Consider the following 18,614-nt stretch of genomic DNA (forward strand, 5'->3'; position numbering starts at 1 on the left):
GTTGGAAAGGGCCTTAAAGCTCACCCAGTTCCAACCCTTCCACCAGAGCAGCTTGCTCCAAGCCCCATCCAACCTGGCCTTGAGGGAGCTGCTGTCCTCAAGCCCCAACTGCCTGTGCCCTGGATGGGACAGGACATCACCTCCGCCTGATACCCCAAACCAGGGAGCCACCCCTCAAGTCCCAGCCCAAGCAGAGGGGGCCAGAGCAAATAACACAGGCGAGGGCAGTTTATCTAGATACAGGTACTTTATTTACAAATATTTAGATTAATAGCATCGTTACATCAAATGAGGAGTACAGCAGTCCAACAGCTCCTTTCTGTGACAGAAACAGTGAGACCTACTGTAACTGGGAGGACAGGTATTGCACCTCAGCAAGCTGGAGTCAGTACAACATTTACTTCACAGCAGCAGCAGGTCGTGGTCCCTGGGCAAACCCTTTGCGGCGCAGCCTCGGCTGAAGCAGGATGTGAGCTGTAGATCCTGAACATACCCATCTACTGAAGAATATTAGTTAAAAAAAAGGACTAACCAGACAAAACAAAGGGACAGTGCACAAGTTACCCAAATCCTATTGTCTGCACATTCCAGTTTTGGCTTTGATTTAACATTGACTGTACAATACTCTGGTACCACGGTTTACTTACAAGTCTGAACATTGTAGTTTTAGTGTCTAGGGAGGGATTTTAAGACTACTTTGTATTTTAAACCCTGCAGCAAGACTAAAACTGGACGTGTGACCATGGCTAAGCACAGGCCCCTGCCATTTTCCAACCACGTGTGGTGTTCCCCAAGTGCAGTTTGGTGCAGGCTGCACATACAGCCACAGTGAACCCACGTGTAGCTCAGCAACAGCCTCAGGTGCATGGTCACCGCCTGCCATCTCCCTTTGATACAGCATTACAGGTTGTGGCACCCTGTGAGAAGGATGGACTCAAAAGGCTCGAGAAGCCCAAGTCTTAAAGAAACCCTCACATGGGCCTGGTAAAAATACAACAGTAGCTCCAAATCCCTAGGGAGCACCAGCGCTGGTGCCCATCCAGTCCAGGCTCTGCCCACTGGAGGAATTACAGATAGAGAAGCGCAGGATGTGCGAGAGAAGCCGCCCCAGCACAGGGCACGAGGCAGGCGACAGCCCAGCGATGCAAAACGCTTATCCCAAGAGCGAAGCGGGTTTTAGCGCGCTGCTGATTGCACATGACGGGGTTTAACCAACACCACAGTGCAAAGATGAGACATGGATCCCACTAGTGTTAATGGCTGCATGGGGGCTCGAGCTGCCCCAGCTGTGGGTGACACCAGGGATGAGGCCTGTGTTAGTGAGTGGCACTCGGCGCTAACGTGGTCACACACAGCTCGTACTGTACAAACGGGGGGGTTTCTTACATACTGTTCTAATGCCAGTAATCATTTTTTCTTTGTTAAAATCATATACACAGGATGTACTTCACTGTTAGCTCAGTTCCTTCAAATTTTATACATATTTACGTCCTGTTAACAAATGGAAAGGAGAAAAGTGGCAGAAAACCGACGTCAAGCTCCGAGCACGTGTCCCTGTGCACGCTGCCGCTGCGGCGCCAGCCCGCCCCGACCCCACACACACCACAGGGACATCCTCCAACAGAAGCACATTGTTACCCAGCCCCTTGCTACCATCGGAGTCATTTCACAGCAAAAAACTCATCCTTTACTACAGACATCTCTAAACGGTTAGAGGTGGGGGAGAAAGGCCAAAGAACCATCAAATTAAACCGTACAAGACAAAGCCCTGCGAGAGTGTGAAATCATGAGTCCAGCATCAGTGCTCGGTTTAAAGTAGGTATCGGTGACACTATCACAAGGACAATCAAGGAAAAAAAAACTTCTAGATTTACCATGCAGGAGAGGTTTTATTACTCTACTTGCCTTTGATAACCTGATTACATCTAACGTTGTTTAGCAGTTTAGTACTGTGTTAAACTTGTCTCGAAGAGTTTTAATTAAACCCAGTAAGATGTACAGAAGACAGGGCAGCAGTCAAAAGCACCGCTCCCGACAGACAGAGGTGAAGGGTCAGAAATGGAGCCAGGAAACGGAGGTCACTAGCAGCCGCAGCCTTCTCTCTGGGGCTGGGGTTCACTGGTTAGCCGCCCGCCCTGCGGAGCCGATGGCTTGTGCTGTACACCCGATTCTGCAGCGTTCAGATCCAGGCTTCCGTCCTGGATGTTCTGGTAGATTTTCTTGGCAGCCTCCAGGAAGGCATCCTCGACGTTCTCTCCGCTATGAAGAGAGCGGCAGGGGTTACTCAGGCAGGGCAGGATGCGGAGGCAGTTGGCTATAAACACCCTGCTGGGATATGCCTGTCCCTTGGCATGCAAGAACAGCTTTTGGTACCTACAGCAGATGCACCACTGAGTCTGACAACCCTTCCTGGGACAGCCTACTCAAGGCTGTCCAGGCTCCCTAGCCATTAAACCTACTGGGACTAGCCAGGGAAAAGAAACACATTCCCAAAGGCCAAGAAGCAAAAATCAGCATGGAGCCACACATGCAGCTGCGTGGCTGCAAGCTCAGGAGCCACTGTAAATCCCATCCTTTTTAAGGGTTCCATTCCAAGAGTGCCAGCTGCAGCCACATATACTGGTGTCACTGGAGACTGGATCCCTGTACTCCAGCAGCTCCCCAGCCAACACAGCCTGGCCCAGGTCCGGTGCAGTGACTCCTGTCAGCAACCAAAGGGGCTGGGGCCACTCTAAGAGAACTCAGCCAGTGGTCTGTTGGGTTTTGCACTTGTAAATCCCTGCTATACCTGAACTATAACTGTACTTAGTCATAACCAATATAATCCTCTTAAACTGATCACAGCTGAATCAGTTGTAGAGAAAGGTAACTTACGTTTTTGCACTTGCTTCAAGGAACAATAAACCTGTTCAGAAACAGAGGTTCAACAGTCAATGCATAATACACTCCAAACAGCCCGAAATCAGCCACACTGCAACCTCCAGATAACATGCAAGACACTGTTTTAGCACTAAACAGCCTTTCATGACTAAGTTAAGGCATCAACACACAAGCTGATTCCTAGAACTGAGCACAGTTCCAGTTAAGCCAGACTGAGGCACAGCAGAAGTTTGCACATACAATTACATTACTTTGGAGGCATAAGCTTGCAGCTACCAGTGCTGAGGAGTCCCTTTAACATCACTGTCCTGTAGGAAATATAACAGCTCAAGAGAAAACACACACCATTTTCTTCAGCAAATTGTTTGGCTTCTTCATATGTGACATCCCTCTGTGCTTCCAGGTCTGCTTTGTTTCCTATGAGGATTATCACCTGGTTCAGAAGAGAGAGAATTAGTCTGGGAAGAAACTGATGAGCTTTTCACTACTGTGCTCATGGTTCAGGCAAAACCCAAACGGAAACACACGGAAGTGTCTCACAGCAGAAGCCATGCACCTTCAGAACACTGCTCCAGCAGTGCCCCCTCCATAAAGCCTGGAACAGCGGCTCCTGTTGTTGCTTAAAGCTGCTTTAGGCTGCTCTCATGAGATGAGGTCCTAAAAAGCAGCCGCCCTACAGTCCTGCTGTGTCCTGGTGAGAGCTGTGCTCTGAACCACTTCCTGTGCTTGTTTAAGCATCTCTCAATCCAGCCAGAGCCTTCCCAAGTTCTCTTTCATCACAGCAGAGGCTTCCCACGAGCTCGGTGCTGAAGTGTTTTAGGAGCACTTGGAAGAAGACTTCCATGAACAAGTTACAACTGGCTGGCCAACTGCTCTGTGGTATGCTCACAGACAGAGAAGCCTTTCCGCCCCAGCTTCTCCAGAAGTCCTGGCCAGCTTCTGCAAAGATCCCATTTCTATTCCAATCTAAGGACAGGGCATTCACCTTGTTCACCGCAAAGCAAGAAGTGGTAACAAAAGTTAAGGTTTGTCCCCATTCAATCACAGTTTTGCTCCAACTGCTGAGAACAGGCCGCTGAAAGGTGAGAAGCATGAGATGTCTAGAGGAAACCAGGGCTTTCCTGCACAGTGGCCTGGCCTTTTGCTCTGGGTACAGTAAGGGGAGAGTCACTGGTACAGTGCTAAATGGGACACAAGAGTGACTGGAGCTAAAGTAGCTGAGCAACCACAGGCAGCTTATTTCAGAGAACCCTGCTACCACTGCAGATGCTTTGGCCCAAGCCCTCCACCTCTTGCTTGGAGAGAAGCAATACTGTTTCCAAGTCAAATATAGCCCAACTTACAGTATTTGGATTGGTGAGGTTCCTTGCATCTGTCAGCCAGCTGCTTAAGTGATTATACGTACTTCTTCTGCAAGGAGTCAAGGAGAACGGTTTTAGCCACAGTATCTTTTAACACACCTATGTCCAACAGCTCAGTCAGCACCCACTGAACACACTGATGTCCATCATCCCAATACTTCCCCCCCAGCCTCACAACAAACAAAGCAGCAGCATCTTGTTTGGACCTGGATCATGACCTGAACATGCTGACTTCAAATCCCCTGAGCAACTCTGACAGCACAGCTGAGACACCAACCCATGTTCCTGCCCTCACAACGACAGGGTTTATATTGTCTAGTGAAGAACACATTAAAGGATTTCCTGTCAAATACTCTCACAGCCCAGTGTACAGTGAGCAGCACTTCGGTAACAAACAGTGCATAAACTCATGTTTTACTCTAGACTTAAACAGGAAATACACATATACAAAGAATAACAACAGCAGCCCTAGGGGAAGACTGGACACGGATGCAAAGAGAAGTATTTCATGTGGCACATCTAATGAATTATTCTTTTAGCAGGATCCTTAATTTTCATCTACAAGAAGAAGAGAGGATGGCTTTTGTACCAACTCATTTTGTTGGAGGAATACACTGTGAAGAGGCCAAGAGGTTGCACTGCTGCAATGCTCTCGTGTCTACACAGTCTCTTTAAGCAGCCCACTGCAACAGAGGTAATATTCTGTCCTGTGCCTACTCTAACAATATTCCTGCCAGGGAAGCAGCAATACCCACTGCCTCCCAGGAAGACAAAAATCCATGTTCTGAAGAGCAAGTTTTAAGGACAAAGGCAGTCCTTCAAACAACTTCAAATAACCCAGGCAGTCAAGGCCCCAGATCCTCAGGCCTGTCAGCAGTGAAGCTTTCCAAGAAAAGCAGCTCACATAATTCCTTATGTTTCTTTTTCAGCTCTTTAAATACTTCAAGTATTCAGAAGTGTCTCCTTCACACAACAGGACACAAACCCATCCAGACTGAGTCCTATAAGTGAAGGGGACAGACACAGTGTCTAAAGAGCTCCCCAGGACATGCAGAGCTGCAGTATGAGACACACCAGTCCAAGCGCCTCACCTGGTGATGTCGTAGACCATGAGAGCTCCCGCAGCTCCTCTGTAGTAGCTCCGTGTGACAGCCCGGAATCTCTCTTGTCCTGCTGTATCCCAAATCTGTAGTTTAATTTTTTGGCCACTAACTTCAATTATCCTTGTGCCAAATTCAACACCAATTGTGTGGGGACAGTCTGCCATAACTGCCGTGAAAAAGAAAGAGCAAAGATCAGATCTTTCTAGCACAAGGTCTCCTTGTACCATCACCAGTTCTCAGTTACCTTGACTAGATCTTCAGGCCCTAGGAAAGTGTTCTTACAGCTGCAGTACCCAAACTGTATCACTCCAGAAATAAAATGAAGTATTCCCTGAACTTCTTAGTTTTAACAGTTATGGAATTCCTTGCCTTCTCTGCTGCATCTGTACTGGTGCTGTCTGGCCGTATCCATTATAAGGTATCGAGTCAGCTGATTCTCAGCCTACTCTTCTAGGAAAAGTGCATTATTTCAATGCAGTAGGAAAAGATAACTCTTCAGGAATGACCAAGAGACAGTTAAAAGTCTGTAGGACAGCTTCAAAACCAAACAGCCAAGTTGTTCCAGACAGGGTGGTAGCATGACTGTCCACAGGTAAAGGCCAGTCTCATAAGTAGCTATCACCACAGCAAATCAAACCTTTAAAGGCATCTTTCTAACTAATAAACTCATCTTAATGAGCTCATCTTTAAGACAGATGAAGAAATGCAGGATGAGTAACTACCCAAGCTATCTACAGTTAGTGACAGCGTTGTAGTAGAGGCGTTTGGCATGTCAGTTTGGTTGTACTGCTTCAGCTTAATGCTGACCAACTAAGAACAAGACAAACGGTCATCAAGAATTTGGCCATAAGCAAAACAGCATTTAAATAATTGGTTGGGAATTTGAATTCAAAGCAACTGTTAAAAAATTCTAGTTCTACTAGAAACCAGAAATAGTGTGAACTGCAGCTCCTACCCGCTTACTGTGACAGCGAGTAGCACAGGGTACAGACTGACTTTGTATTAATAAACACCTCCAGGCTTAGCTCCTGAGTGTGAGCTACATGGGATGCCAGACAGGTAACACCCACTGCAAGCTCCAATGCAAGAGGCATGAGGAATTGAAGCTAATTCTCAATTAGTGATGATAGCATAGATGAGAAACACTGCAGGTGAGTCAGAATGGAGTAAGTCTTAAACACCAGCACACAGGTCATGAGCCACAGCAGCTACAGAGAATGACACGGCTGCTTAAGTCTGCAACAGGGAGTGAGAGGAAAGGGAATCTTTTTGAAGCCATTACTAACAAGCTCCATTGCTTGTGTGGAAGCTACACCACCACTGAAAACATGCACATCTCAGGCAGGAAACTTCACTTGGGTCAGAATTCCCCAGAAAACCAGACACAGTCTTTCCCCTCATCACAAGCAGGACTGACTGAAGCAGCAGTTTTGCCTCTAGTACATCAACATTTTGTTTCTACATCTGCAGGAATCAAAACAAATCTAAGCAAGTACAAAGCAAAGCCACACAGGTGAAGCCAGACACCACATCAAGCTCATGCACGATGGAAGCAAAGAGGCAGGAAACAGGGATGAAGCGTGAGAATAAAGTGAGAATAAGCTGGTGAACTGAAATACTCACACTTCTTTTCTGTAAACTGATGAAGCAAACAGGACTTTCCTACACCCATGTCCCCTGTTACAGAAAGAATAGTTAAGGCTGACACCACATCATTGTTGCAAGAAGCACATTTCCTTCATCCTACACAAGGAATAATACAGAGACAGGCAGACCCTTCCTTGGGTCTAGCCCATGATGTTTGTGCCTGGTCTCAAACCTCAAATTCATCAACTTTTGCACTGGTTTTGGTAACAGGGTTGCAAGCAAGGGTGGAGCAGACAGCTCAAGGACAATTCAATCCAAATCACTGATTTTACAACTGTATTTCACAAGGTTATGAGAAGCAAACCTGTACAAAACTGAAATGTAAAATACACCTTCTGAGTGATTACCATGCTCCCATCTCACTTGCCATTGTTAGTCAAGACATCAAAACCACTGACAACCAACCAGAACACACCAAGAAATTGCTTCACTTCCACTTATCCACTTGCACAATGCCAACAGGGAGGAAGAGCAAGATCTGTTAAGAACCAAGGCTTCCGCAGGCTGAGGCTGTCACAGCAGCCTGAGTTACAAACTATTACAAGACTGCAGATCACTTACACCTACACAAGGGCATTAAGAATTAAACAATGAACAGCAAGACCAGTTCTTCCAGGAGAATAATAAATGCAATCAAGTCCCTGGCTGTAAACAGGCAAGGAAGGTGAAGCTAAAAGCTACATTTAAACACAAACACGTAGCCCAACAGAGGCTTGAAGCCTGTCTGAAGCAATGGATTCCAAATTAGCACTTGTGATGGTTTCCAATTAGCACTTGTATCTTCAGCATAGATTCTGAAACCTTTGAGGCTAATGATGCAGAGGGAAGGTGCTATACAGCAAACCTGAATCAACAACACCCGGCTGTGTTAACTCCCGTTCAAGTTTCTCCCCCTTTCAAATTGATTTAGTGATTTTTTTTCCAAATATAAACTGTATTTTGATAGGGATCACATACATATGTTTTTTAGGATGCTTTTTTGTAGTGCTATGGAGAGGGCTAAGTGTTATGGCCCTAACAGTGAAGACGTTTGAGAGCACTGAAGTACATTATGTCAAGAGCAGTTACTGTGAACAGTAACTCAACACAGGCACTGGTACTTGCCCTCCTCCCAGGTCATCTCCACCAGCCACACTGTTCCAGCTCTGGAACACAAAGATATTTGCTGTTATACTGTCACCTGCTCAAGCTTTACAGCAAGCAAGGTGCTACCTGTGAGGGACTGAAGATGGACAATTAACTGAAAGAACCACTCCTATACAGCAAGTAGCAACAGAAGTCACCAAGAGCACAGCTCCAGGGCTGGGAGGAAGGCTGTCATGCATGTACACATCAACATAAACAGGTATGAGCCCAGCAGTACTTACCAATAATGATGTACTTAAAGATGTAGGAATAGTTGTAAGGTGCAGTTGCCATTGTGGCACTAGAACAGAAAACAGAACACATCAGAACTGCTACTTGTTCACCAAACTCAACCCAATTCATCCACTGTAGGTCTAATAAGCAAACCAACCCTCCCTTCCCCTTCCTCTTCTCACAACTACACTTTCACTCAGTTCAGGTTTTCATACTTCCCTACAGTCACCGAATTAGTGTCGTTCAGCAGGACTCCCACATCACTAGCTCTGAACCCCTGCCAGTCCGGCCTCGAAGCAGAAACATGCTCACCTAACACCCAACATATTAACTGAAAATAAAATCCAACTCCAAAGGTAAAATCTGAAGGCGTTTAATAAAACCAGCAATTTGGAACTGTTACTTCACTGATGAGGCTTGCAAAAGGAGCAAAGGAAGGAGTGCAGCTTGCATCAAAAGGCTAAGAACTACTGGAAAGAATGCTGTAGCAGCCTTAGCTGGGCTCCGACTGCTACATGCCCATGTCAGAGAAGCTCTACAAGCCACAAATCAGATGTTCAGGAAGTTAGTTAACATCTCTGTGGCTTTGTCAGCACCGCAGCTTACAGTAAGGCTTAGCAGGTCCTCTTTCTTAAGAGTCAAAATTAGATTGGGGTATGCACTTCCAATATGCCAGAGTTTCCTATACTTTCCTACATGGAGGAGGAATTAGAACTGTCTTCAGCTGTGTAAACCTGTGAGGAGCAATAGCTGACTTACCAACTGATATGTCAGTTAACCAGGATTACAAGTCTGCACAGGCCAGATCTTGCCAGTTAACATAAAGGATGCAAAACACCTCCTTTTGTCCCAGGTTTTAAGTTAAAGGAGGCACAGTGGGATCAGTTAAGTAAGTGGAAAATTTCTAGTGGGAATTCACCATTTCCTTCCCTGTTCCTGCGTGGCAGCCAGCCAGCCCTGAGAAAGCTATGGAAGTTCTTATGAAGAACACTGCTTTAGCCTAGAAAGATTTTCAGTCAGTCATGTGGCCTTCACATGACAAACGCAACCAGTGCTGCAAGGGAACAAGCAGCCAGGAAAGCTCCCAGGGCTCCAACTTTTGGAAAGGCAAATGATTGTTTCCACAGCCACAATTAATCCGTAATAGTGAACCACAGCCATCAGAAAGGTGACTGGCAACAAACCTCATGGCAGCACCCAGCCACCAGTGCACAGCAGAGGTTTAAAGCAAAGGCTCTTATCTAGCCCTTGAAGGGGAACCACACCAGCAGGAGGTTGGGACGGGTTTGCTGGGTGCCAGGCGCTGACCTGCACCTCCGACACTGCTGGCTCAGGATATGGAAACTCTCAACTCCTTCTATCCCAAGCAGCATGCAAAGCATCTACACTCAGTCCTATATATACACACACAGTTCTATAAAACCAAGTTTAAGACAGCGAACGAAATACAGTTTTGGACCATAATTCTTGTATGTGCTGGCAAGACACAATTCTACACCAAGTGCTGCACAAGTTGCAAGAACAGTCGTGTCAATCAAGCCAATTTTAGAGAAAACTTCTGCCATAGCAGAGGGAAATCTCCCACAGCCACCCCTCACCACCTTTGTCCTCCTCAGCCCCTGGCAAACCACCACAGAGTGAACAGACCATCTCTTATCACTGTACTAGGTAAGAATTCACATCCACAGCTGGAAACACACTGCTCTTTACCAAGAAAGCCAGCAACCTGCCTGCCTTATTGCCTGGAAGATGCCAGAGTTACAGCATCAGCTTCAATATATGCACTGATTATTTTCAACACCAGCAAATAATGACAAGTAACTGCTCCACAGAGAGCTCAAAATTAACGTGTCACTGTGGAAACACCCAATACTTCACATTTTCTGAATCTATCTTCACACATTATGCTCTTCCTCTTCTCAGCATGTCCCAATAGCAGCAACATTCAAATCGAGCACCTTGTGATCCAATGCATTTGTTCTTCATTTGCCATTTACTTTCTAAGTAATGCTGGAGGATTGTGTTCACAGCTCCATCCAGTCTGGTACCAAGGTAGAGAACCACTCATGGGGCTATGAATGTGTCCTACAGAAGCCCAGGTGACCCTCCCTTGCTTCACAAAGTCCCTAAGGTGGCTAAGGAATGCTAAATACTCAGTTTCCTGTTCCCAAGCACATGACTTTACAAGACTACTGTATGTAACAAGTGAAGGGAACATGCTCCACCTCCAAGCCTGCAAGTGACATCACTGGAAGGGGAAGACTGTCTTTTAAGAATGGACAAACTGGGAACTCTGTTCAGGCTACATCACAAATGGAATTTGAAGTCTCTCAGCTAGAATCTTCACTGCTAAATATACATGTGTGACTGGTTTTGCTTGCTAAGGCATGTCAATTCTCACTCTAACTATGCTCTTTCAATGTAAAAGAAACTGTCACTGCTTTGCAACATATGCATCAAAATCAGTTTCTGCTTCAGAGTGAGTTAGAAAACCAAATCCTGTGCTTGGCAACAGAAACGGGTGGGAAGGGAGGACTAACTTCAAGCCACATCTCACTGCTACAACTTCACCCTCATTCTTGCAGCGACATTAGGCCCCTGAAGGAGGTGAGAGATACCACACAGCTCACTGTGTGCAGCCAGACCTAACACATACTGGCCATAGCTTAGAGAAACAGCTTACTGACAGCAGCACTGACAGAGAAATTAAGCTGTATGTGAGCCTAGACCTCCTCTGAAGTCCCAGAGAGCTCCTGGGTCAGTCACTAGGTCTGACAGACACAAGCTTGTGGCAGCACAGATACTCAGTTTAAACACAATTTCTGGAGTTAAACTGTAATATCAAGCAACACTTTGAGATTACATTTATTCCAAGGGTCACATTATAGGAAAGATTTTGAAATACTTTGTAAATTATTACTAAAGGCCAGGAATCTTTTCTGGAGAGCAGATGACTTTAAACCCCCCCAACCACAAACCAACAAGCTTTTAAACACTAAAATTCCAATGAGGATTAGCAGGAATTCCAACTGTACTCAGATTTTGGAATAAAACTGATATTCCAGAAGGACTCTGTCTTGAAGGGGAAATGCAAGCTAAACACAGAAGCCATGTGGAGAATTCAGTCTCAGAAACCTGACGATTTCAGCATTTACTGCAGAAGGAAGTCAGACAAGAATAGTGCACAAGAGGATTCAGTAAACACAAAAAATATTAGCTACATGTTAATGCAAGGAGCTAACATACACTGGCAGTATCACCATCCATACAATCTGCAGCTCTACCTCCACTTCACAGCCCTCTGTTCCAGATGTGTGAATCTGAATAATCCCAATATGAGAGGCTGGGGTTTCCTCTCTTGGGAGAGCCAAGAACTGCAGGACTGAGTTGCACATAAATACACATAACTTACCTTTGGCCACTGCTGACATTATACAATACAACCAAGTTGAAGTTAATCAACCATGAATTTACTGTTAACAGAAAGCAGGAGTCTGGAAGCCTGGTCTACCTGCCATCTTCCAGGAAAGTCTGCCAACTTGGAACAAGTTCTGGCTCCCTTCTCAGACAGAGGTAATGCTTCCCCAGAGCTTAGAGCAGTATTTCAGGGTGGCAACTAGCCAGAGGGATCGTGCTTCACCATACACAGATTTCTGCCAGTTTCAAAGCATGTACAGTTAATTTCTGCATTACAGTTTGGACTGGAAATGTTACAGTGAACAGTGCCACCATAATCTATTTACCATGTATTGACCTTTTCCTTGGAGGCTTTTCTAATTTATAAGAAGTTGAAGATGACCTCAATGAGATCTCAGTACACCTACTACTCCCCTAGTACACCTTAGCACTCCTCTAATCAACAAGCACTACACAGGTATGTTGACATCTCTCTGCAGCCTTATTTCCAGTATCAGCATACATCCATACAAGCTGAGATAAGGTCGCTCTCAGCACGCTGCTGTAATGTTCTTTATCAGAACCCCATGACTGTAAATATCACATCCATACCAGTTTTCGTGAGACAGTTTTGTGGGCAGTTCTTTCCAGCTCAGCTCAAGGACACAGTCAATTTTAAGTCTTCACTGGATATCATCTGCATAGAGAAATGTCCCAGCTTTATGCTCAGCAAGAAGCAGGACTATTATTAGAGAGACCAGAACCTGTACGCACAGGTTTTGTTAGACACTGTGTAGTTAATACCATCACTGGCCAGGCCACAGAGGTACCACCTCAGGAAACAGCTACTGGCTTCAGACTGCCTGACAGTTACAGGTTCCCCTTAAAAACATCTCACTCAGTAGGCAGAGGACCAGCTTAGTCAGGCTGAGGCACTTTGCATTTCATCAGGCAGGTGTTCTTCCAGTCATTCCTCAAGGACATGCAACAGGAAGGGATCCCACAGCTGAAGCCGGAGTCCTTTCTATTAAAGGTAATGCCACCACATCATTCCTTTCACAAATTGAAACAGCTTTTAAAGAGCTGTTAGTTTTTGCATTTGGAAGAAAATATTGGTTATGTATAAGGGGCAGAGTATGCAACCAAGAACTATTATTTAGAACAGCTCCTAAATCTCAACACACAATTAATGGGTGGCTCTCCTCCTTCCCAGGGCATGATCCTCCTCTTCCCTCCATGTTTATTTAGATGTTAATGAACAGCAAGCACTGAGAAGAGATCAGTAAGGGGGGAAAGAAGCGGGGAGAGGTAGAACTGCTTCAATTCATAATTGCACTATTCCCCAGACAAAGATCTTTGTCAAACACACACAACAATGTGGTCAGACTGGTACTTTACTAGAGGAAGCAGCTAGAAATACAGTCTGACTGCTTCAGCTGTGGTCTTCCATAAAGATCACACCAACTGGAAGGTAATAAAGGTTTGCTATCAATGAATACACCAGAGCAGTGGATTCCCTCAAGTCTGCTGTCCACAGCAAGCTGAGGTCTGCTACAATTAAGTTTCATTGTGGTCCTGTGATTGTATACACCATTTAGGTCTTTCAGAAGACATAAACATCTCAGACCTCTCCAAGAGGATGGCCCCAGAGCCTCCTCATATGTTTTTTGTGTGTTTTTGCAGGCTTATATTCATAAAGCCCTCTTCTGAGGCCAATCCTTGAGGATTCACATCAGCTGCCTGCTAGCAGCCCAATACTCTCACATCTGCCAACATTACTTGTTGCTAGCCAGTGCCTTACTCATTCTTCTGTTCTAGAGTCATCATCTTTAGCTTTCCCATTTGGATTTCGTTAGTGCATACAATTAGCCAAGACAGTAAATGTGGCTGAACTGATCTTTAATCAGGCAGCGACCCAGCAAGCTTCTTGTGATCTGCTGCTGAACATCACTTCGCATTTCCTCATTATTCCCATGCCCAGCTACTCTTTCTGTGAGAGCAGATGAGGTCTGCAGGCCACCAGGCTCTGCCTAACCAGCTTCAGCTGCGCAGAGCCCTGTTCAAGCTGCTCTTGAAGAAATGTATTTGCTATGTTCTTTAATCATGTAAAGCATCTTAACTCAGCCTGAGGCCTACTAAGTATTTCTAAAGACTTCACAGGCCTTCAATTCCTTTCGTATAAGAGAACTTTGTGTATTTTTAGATCAAGGCTATGTATCATACTATCATCGCTTTTTGATCTCCCTCAACAGCTATCCAGCCATACACACGCTGTGTTGGTGAGCCTTTAATAGTTTCACATCCTGCTCCATTCAGTTCCTCCATTTTGTTTCCTAAACTTCCTGCATTTGGATGTGCATTTCTCCCTCGCCACACCCCAGCTCATTAAATGTTGCATACCTGTCCCCATCAGCAAGAACACTTTCTCCCAAGTCCATTCTCTCAGGCATAGTCCTTTATTCTTTTGCATGTCTTCATTTATTCTATTCTTCCTCTTCCTATAACACAGTCTAACCTGTAGCACATCTGCACTTGTAGCAAGAGAACCAAGTTCCAGAGATACCAGGTAAGTTTAGGGACAGTATCTACAGAACCAGTAGAGTTTTGTTGTCATTCTAACAAATCAGAACAAGATGTAACCATCTGGAGTCCTCACCTTGGAGAGCACAAGTCACAAACACATTGTAGAACAACACTAAATAAGGTTTATGTCCTTCGTCTCAGAAAGAGAGCAAGATGCAACCCAAGCATGAGCAGGTTCCATTGGATGCACAGGATTAAACAAGTCATTTTAAAACACCTATTTACATTTTACATCCTAGTACCTCCAGTAGAACAGGTCTGCTTTCAAACTGCTGTCCTTCACATTAGCTCTTGCTTTTTTGTTATTCATAACATGGAAAACAGGAGCTTCTTCCTTCCATTCAGATTTGTAGCATTTTCAAATCCCTACAAGAAGCTAGCGAATACCTTTTTAATCCATATTACACTATATGATATTTAGGTATTAAGTCCTTCAGGGTTAGGGTTAAGCAAGGATAATTCAGCACCATTTCCACTCAAGACAAAGCTATCCACAGACGTTACTGAAACCTTAACAGCCTACTGTAAACAGGCAACACACAACTGGGTTAAATAACAGAACTTGTCTTCTGTTTATCCTGAATTAGCACTGCCCAAAGAAAACAGACCACACATCCAGAATACTTCAGCTGCTTTCTCGAATAACAAGTGGCACTGCCCTCGGACCTCATGGAAGTTATTTTTCTGTCCAAGTTCACGACAGCGCTGGTCAGCGTAAGAAGCACAAGTACAGATGACACACAGTGTAATATGTACATACAGTAAACACCCTACAGGCAATTACAATTAGTAAGGAGCACACACACATATATATATATATAACATATATACACCTCGTATGAGTACTCGGTGCTGGCGTGTCACAGGGAGTGTGCAGTGCAGAGAAGGTGGTGGCGACAAGCAGTGCAGCAGCGGCCTAGCTCCTGCCCCACCAGCTTGGTCCCCCTCAGCCCCAAGGGCCCCTTCTCCCTCCTGCCCGCCGCGGGAGCGAAGCAAGGGCGGTCAGACCCGCCAAAGCCGGCGACCGGCCCGCACGGCCCTCCGCGCCGGGCAGCGGCACACCTACGGGGAGCACGGCCCCGACTAGGCCCCGGCTCCGGGCAGCAGCAGGAGGAAGCTTCGCTCCCCGGGCCGGGAGCCGACCGAGAGCTTACCCCATCCCGCCGGTATGGGCTGCGCGCCTGCCCGAGTGGGACCCCCCGGTGACCGGCCAGCGACGCGGGGCCTAGTGCTCCAGGCCCGGCCGGGCGGAGAGGTGCCCCTCCCCAGATCCCCCGTACCTGTGCTCGGGCAGCGGGTGGCTGTGCAGCGTGGCTCTGTCGGCGGCAGCGCGGTTCGACCCGCGGGCACTGCGGCGCTCAGTGCTTCGTGCTGGGCAGCGGCCGGGCCGGGTCTCCGCCGCTCTCCGGGGCTCCCTCAGGCGCGGTTCCGCTGGCTCCACTGCGCCCCCATCACCCCCCTTACCCAAGATGGCGGCGCCCCTCACACGGGGTTTCCCCTCCCACTCTCGACGGGCGCCGGGGCTGCACAAAGGTGGGCGCGAGAGGCCGCGGCGGAGCCAATCACGGAGACACCCCGCCCTCTACGCGAGCGTAAGAGGCGTGGCCGACGTGAGGGGCGCGGTCGACGTGAGGGGGCGGGCCCGGGCGTGAGGGGCGGGGCACGGCGCGGCGCGCGCTCCCTCAGGCGGTTCCGCCTCGCTCCCGGGGGTGCTCTGAGGGAGTTCGCGGCATTCCCGGCTGCTCCTGACGGGAAAATGACCCGGATCGGCCCGGATCGGCAGCAAATCGCATCGGACCTCAGTGTTCCCTCTTCGAAACCACCCATGCAGCTGCCTCCAAGCTGTTAGAATTGTCCTTCAGCTTCTGGGTTTAGGTAATCTCTAGATTATCCATGTTTCCTGTCCTGCCTCAGAATCCCTGCAAAGACAGTATCTTCTGAACGAGAAGATCTCACCGTGTCTGAAGAAAACACAAGCGGGAATATCCCAGCAAAGTTCAGGTACGCAGGACATCCATGCTTGCAACATAGTCCGATATCCAAAGTCTCTAAGGACCTGTAGAGAACTCTTCCTATCCCCAGTTCCCGGTAAAATTAGTGCTATATCTGATGTCTTTTACAATGTCCTGTGAAATTCTTTAACCAATTTGTTAATTTTGGCTTTCATTTGTTTTTAAGTAGGCTTTTTAAACCACTTGTGATTTTGAAATAGTTTAAACAGGAAAGACCTAAAAGTGGAGGGTGCTGCACAAATCTCACAGCTCATGGGAGGAAAAAAGTATAAATCGGTGGTTCAGGAGATGAAAAAAGAGTGTGAACAGTGTAAAACGTGTAAAAATACCATTATGGAGTATTCTATGTATTTCCAATTCAATAAACTTACCCAGCTTCTCAGCACAACATCCAAACTTTCCTGACATGAGCATAGTATAGAAACAATGAGTCCAGATGCTCAAAATCCACATGCTTGGTATTCCAGATTCATGTTCATATTTTCAGTTTTACATTGTGTTTAATTGAAACTCCTTCGAGATTGTCTTTTTGGACAAACCTGTTAAAGGTAATTACATCTCTGTGTAAAGAGGAATTACCACAGGAGCTGCTAGAGGGCAGCCACACAGCGTGTTTCCAGTGATGATTTATGGTTTTGGGGAGGAACAGGACGCTTTAGTCAGCTTTAGTGCCTCCCATTCCAACAGCTTCAATTAAAGCAAGTGGAAGGATTCTACTTGTTGGAGAATTGCGAGTTGATTAGGACTTAAGTGTGACTGAAAAGAGCTAATGGCTCTTCCTGCCCAAATACATTGAGTCTAAATAATGTGACTTCCTCTCCTAACAGGCTAATGGAGGACAATAAGGATTTTATTTCAGCCTCACACATTGTGGAAAACATCAAATTCTGTGTGTATCAATGTCCAAGATTGATAGCACCTTCCCATAAGGCAGCACACCAAAGATATTAACATCCCTATGGGAATATCTTTTCATCTTCAGTACTATGACATTACTAATTCCTTTTAGTGTAGCCCTGCACAGGGAATCCTCTGCTTTCTGCAGTGAGTGCCTTGTGAATCACTCACCCCCTAAATATTGCTCAGCTCCTACCAGGGAGGTGCTGGATGCTGTGCTCCACCTCATCTGGGCAGAAGCCTCTAACATAGGGTGAAAAGCACAGTCTGAAACCAAATTGATTGTGTTTCTCCCATCTACATAATAAATAAATCTCTGAGGAATAAATAGCAAGGAGTCGGTAGAGAGTTACAAAATAGTTGTACAACTGCAGTCAGTCACTGTCAGGGTCCTAACTAAAGTAGATAGAGCCATTTTCAAGTTTTGCAAGACTTTACACGAGTGACTTTTACTAGAAAAATAGGTCAAAATGAGCCACTGAGAATGATTGCCACAAGAGGGAGGCTTTAAATGGAAAATGATCTGTTTTGGTGCAGTTACAATCAGGTTCACTATCTTTAAATACAGTTCCTTTAAGCACTTGTTATTTCCATTTCCTTAAATACTATTCTTGTAACACAAATACTGTACCATTTAAATAAAATAAAAAATAATTTAAAAAAACCCCAAAATTGTTAAAATATCACACAAAAATCCATTGGCTACTTCTCTATCTGTGACTCGGCCGTGGCAGAGTTGGTCAGACGGTGTGAGCTCCACTGGTTTTAGCTGAGATGGACCTCAGGACAGGTAATCATCACCACGACCTGTGGCACCCCAGACAGGACAACAGCCTGCAAAGGGTGTGAGCACCTCATTTGGGAGATTTCTTCTTTTCCAGGGAAAATTCCAAGCAGTCCTGGCCCTTTCACCCTGCAGACACGCACTGTGGCTGGCTCTCCGATGGGGTTTAGTCACCCTGCTCAGAACTGCTTCCCCATGGAAGCACGACATGGTGTCTCCTCAGTGACACTAATGGGGCAGCACTTCCCCCCTCCAGTGGCCCCAGAGCCATCTTCAGATAGATCCATCTTCTTTTTTACTCAACAATTCTGAAAATCATTTTAATCTGACATTTGGGTTGTGGAGAACATTTGAATTCTGAACAGAAATGAAAAGCAGTTTTGAAATACAATTACTGCTATTTCTTATCTGCAACAAAGAAACCCAGAAGCCATTACCCAACTGTGAGTAAGATTGGTGTCTTTAACCTGAAAATCTCAAACATATAAAACTGCATTAATTTGTATGGCAAAAGGCAAACAGCTTCACTTTAAAGGTCTTGCTTTTGAGTTGATTTGTATGCTTTTATCAAATATCCCTATAAAGTTTAGAG

The 18,614-nt window shown here is 46.0% G+C and overlaps 1 protein-coding gene across 3 annotated transcripts; it reads right to left on the reverse strand.

Annotated features, from left to right (window-relative positions):
* Positions 1–228: 228 nt before the first annotated feature.
* RAB14 (RAB14, member RAS oncogene family) lies at positions 229–15,853 on the reverse strand. Of its 3 annotated transcripts, XM_061352483.1 has the most exons (8): positions 15,610–15,847; positions 8,359–8,417; positions 6,968–7,021; positions 5,333–5,510; positions 4,224–4,290; positions 3,226–3,313; positions 2,875–2,905; positions 229–2,259 (listed from the first exon to the last, which is right to left on the reverse strand). In XM_061352483.1, the coding sequence occupies exons 2-8, from the start codon at positions 8,408–8,410 to the stop codon at positions 2,082–2,084; spliced, it is 648 nt and encodes a 215-aa protein (XP_061208467.1). In that variant the 5' UTR covers positions 8,411–8,417; positions 15,610–15,847; the 3' UTR covers positions 229–2,081. The 3 variants fall into 3 exon arrangements, with proteins under 3 accessions (XP_061208467.1, XP_061208468.1, XP_061208469.1); XM_061352484.1 differs by lacking the exon at positions 6,968–7,021 and having other exon boundaries at positions 15,610–15,853; XM_061352485.1 differs by lacking the exons at positions 6,968–7,021; positions 8,359–8,417 and having other exon boundaries at positions 15,610–15,850.
* Between the last annotated feature and the right edge of the window lie 2,761 nt (positions 15,854–18,614).

Source organism: Neopsephotus bourkii, unplaced genomic scaffold, assembly GCF_033783945.1.
Source record: "Neopsephotus bourkii isolate Nb327-2 ecotype Australia unplaced genomic scaffold, CSIRO-AGI_Nbou_v1 NB_659, whole genome shotgun sequence".
In the NCBI taxonomy this organism is placed as follows: domain Eukaryota; kingdom Metazoa; phylum Chordata; class Aves; order Psittaciformes; family Psittacidae; genus Neopsephotus; species Neopsephotus bourkii.

Coding starts and splice junctions, on each gene's coding strand:
- RAB14 (XM_061352483.1), bottom strand. CDS start 8,410: ATGGCAACTGCACCTTACAACTATTCCTACATCTTTAAGTACATCATT. Junction 5,511..6,967: donor TCAGTTTACAGAAAAGAAGT/GTGAGTATTTCA, acceptor TTTTCACGGCAG/TTATGGCAGACTGTCCCCAC. Junction 4,291..5,332: donor ATGGTCTACGACATCACCAG/GTGAGGCGCTTG, acceptor GACTCCTTGCAG/AAGAAGTACGTATAATCACT.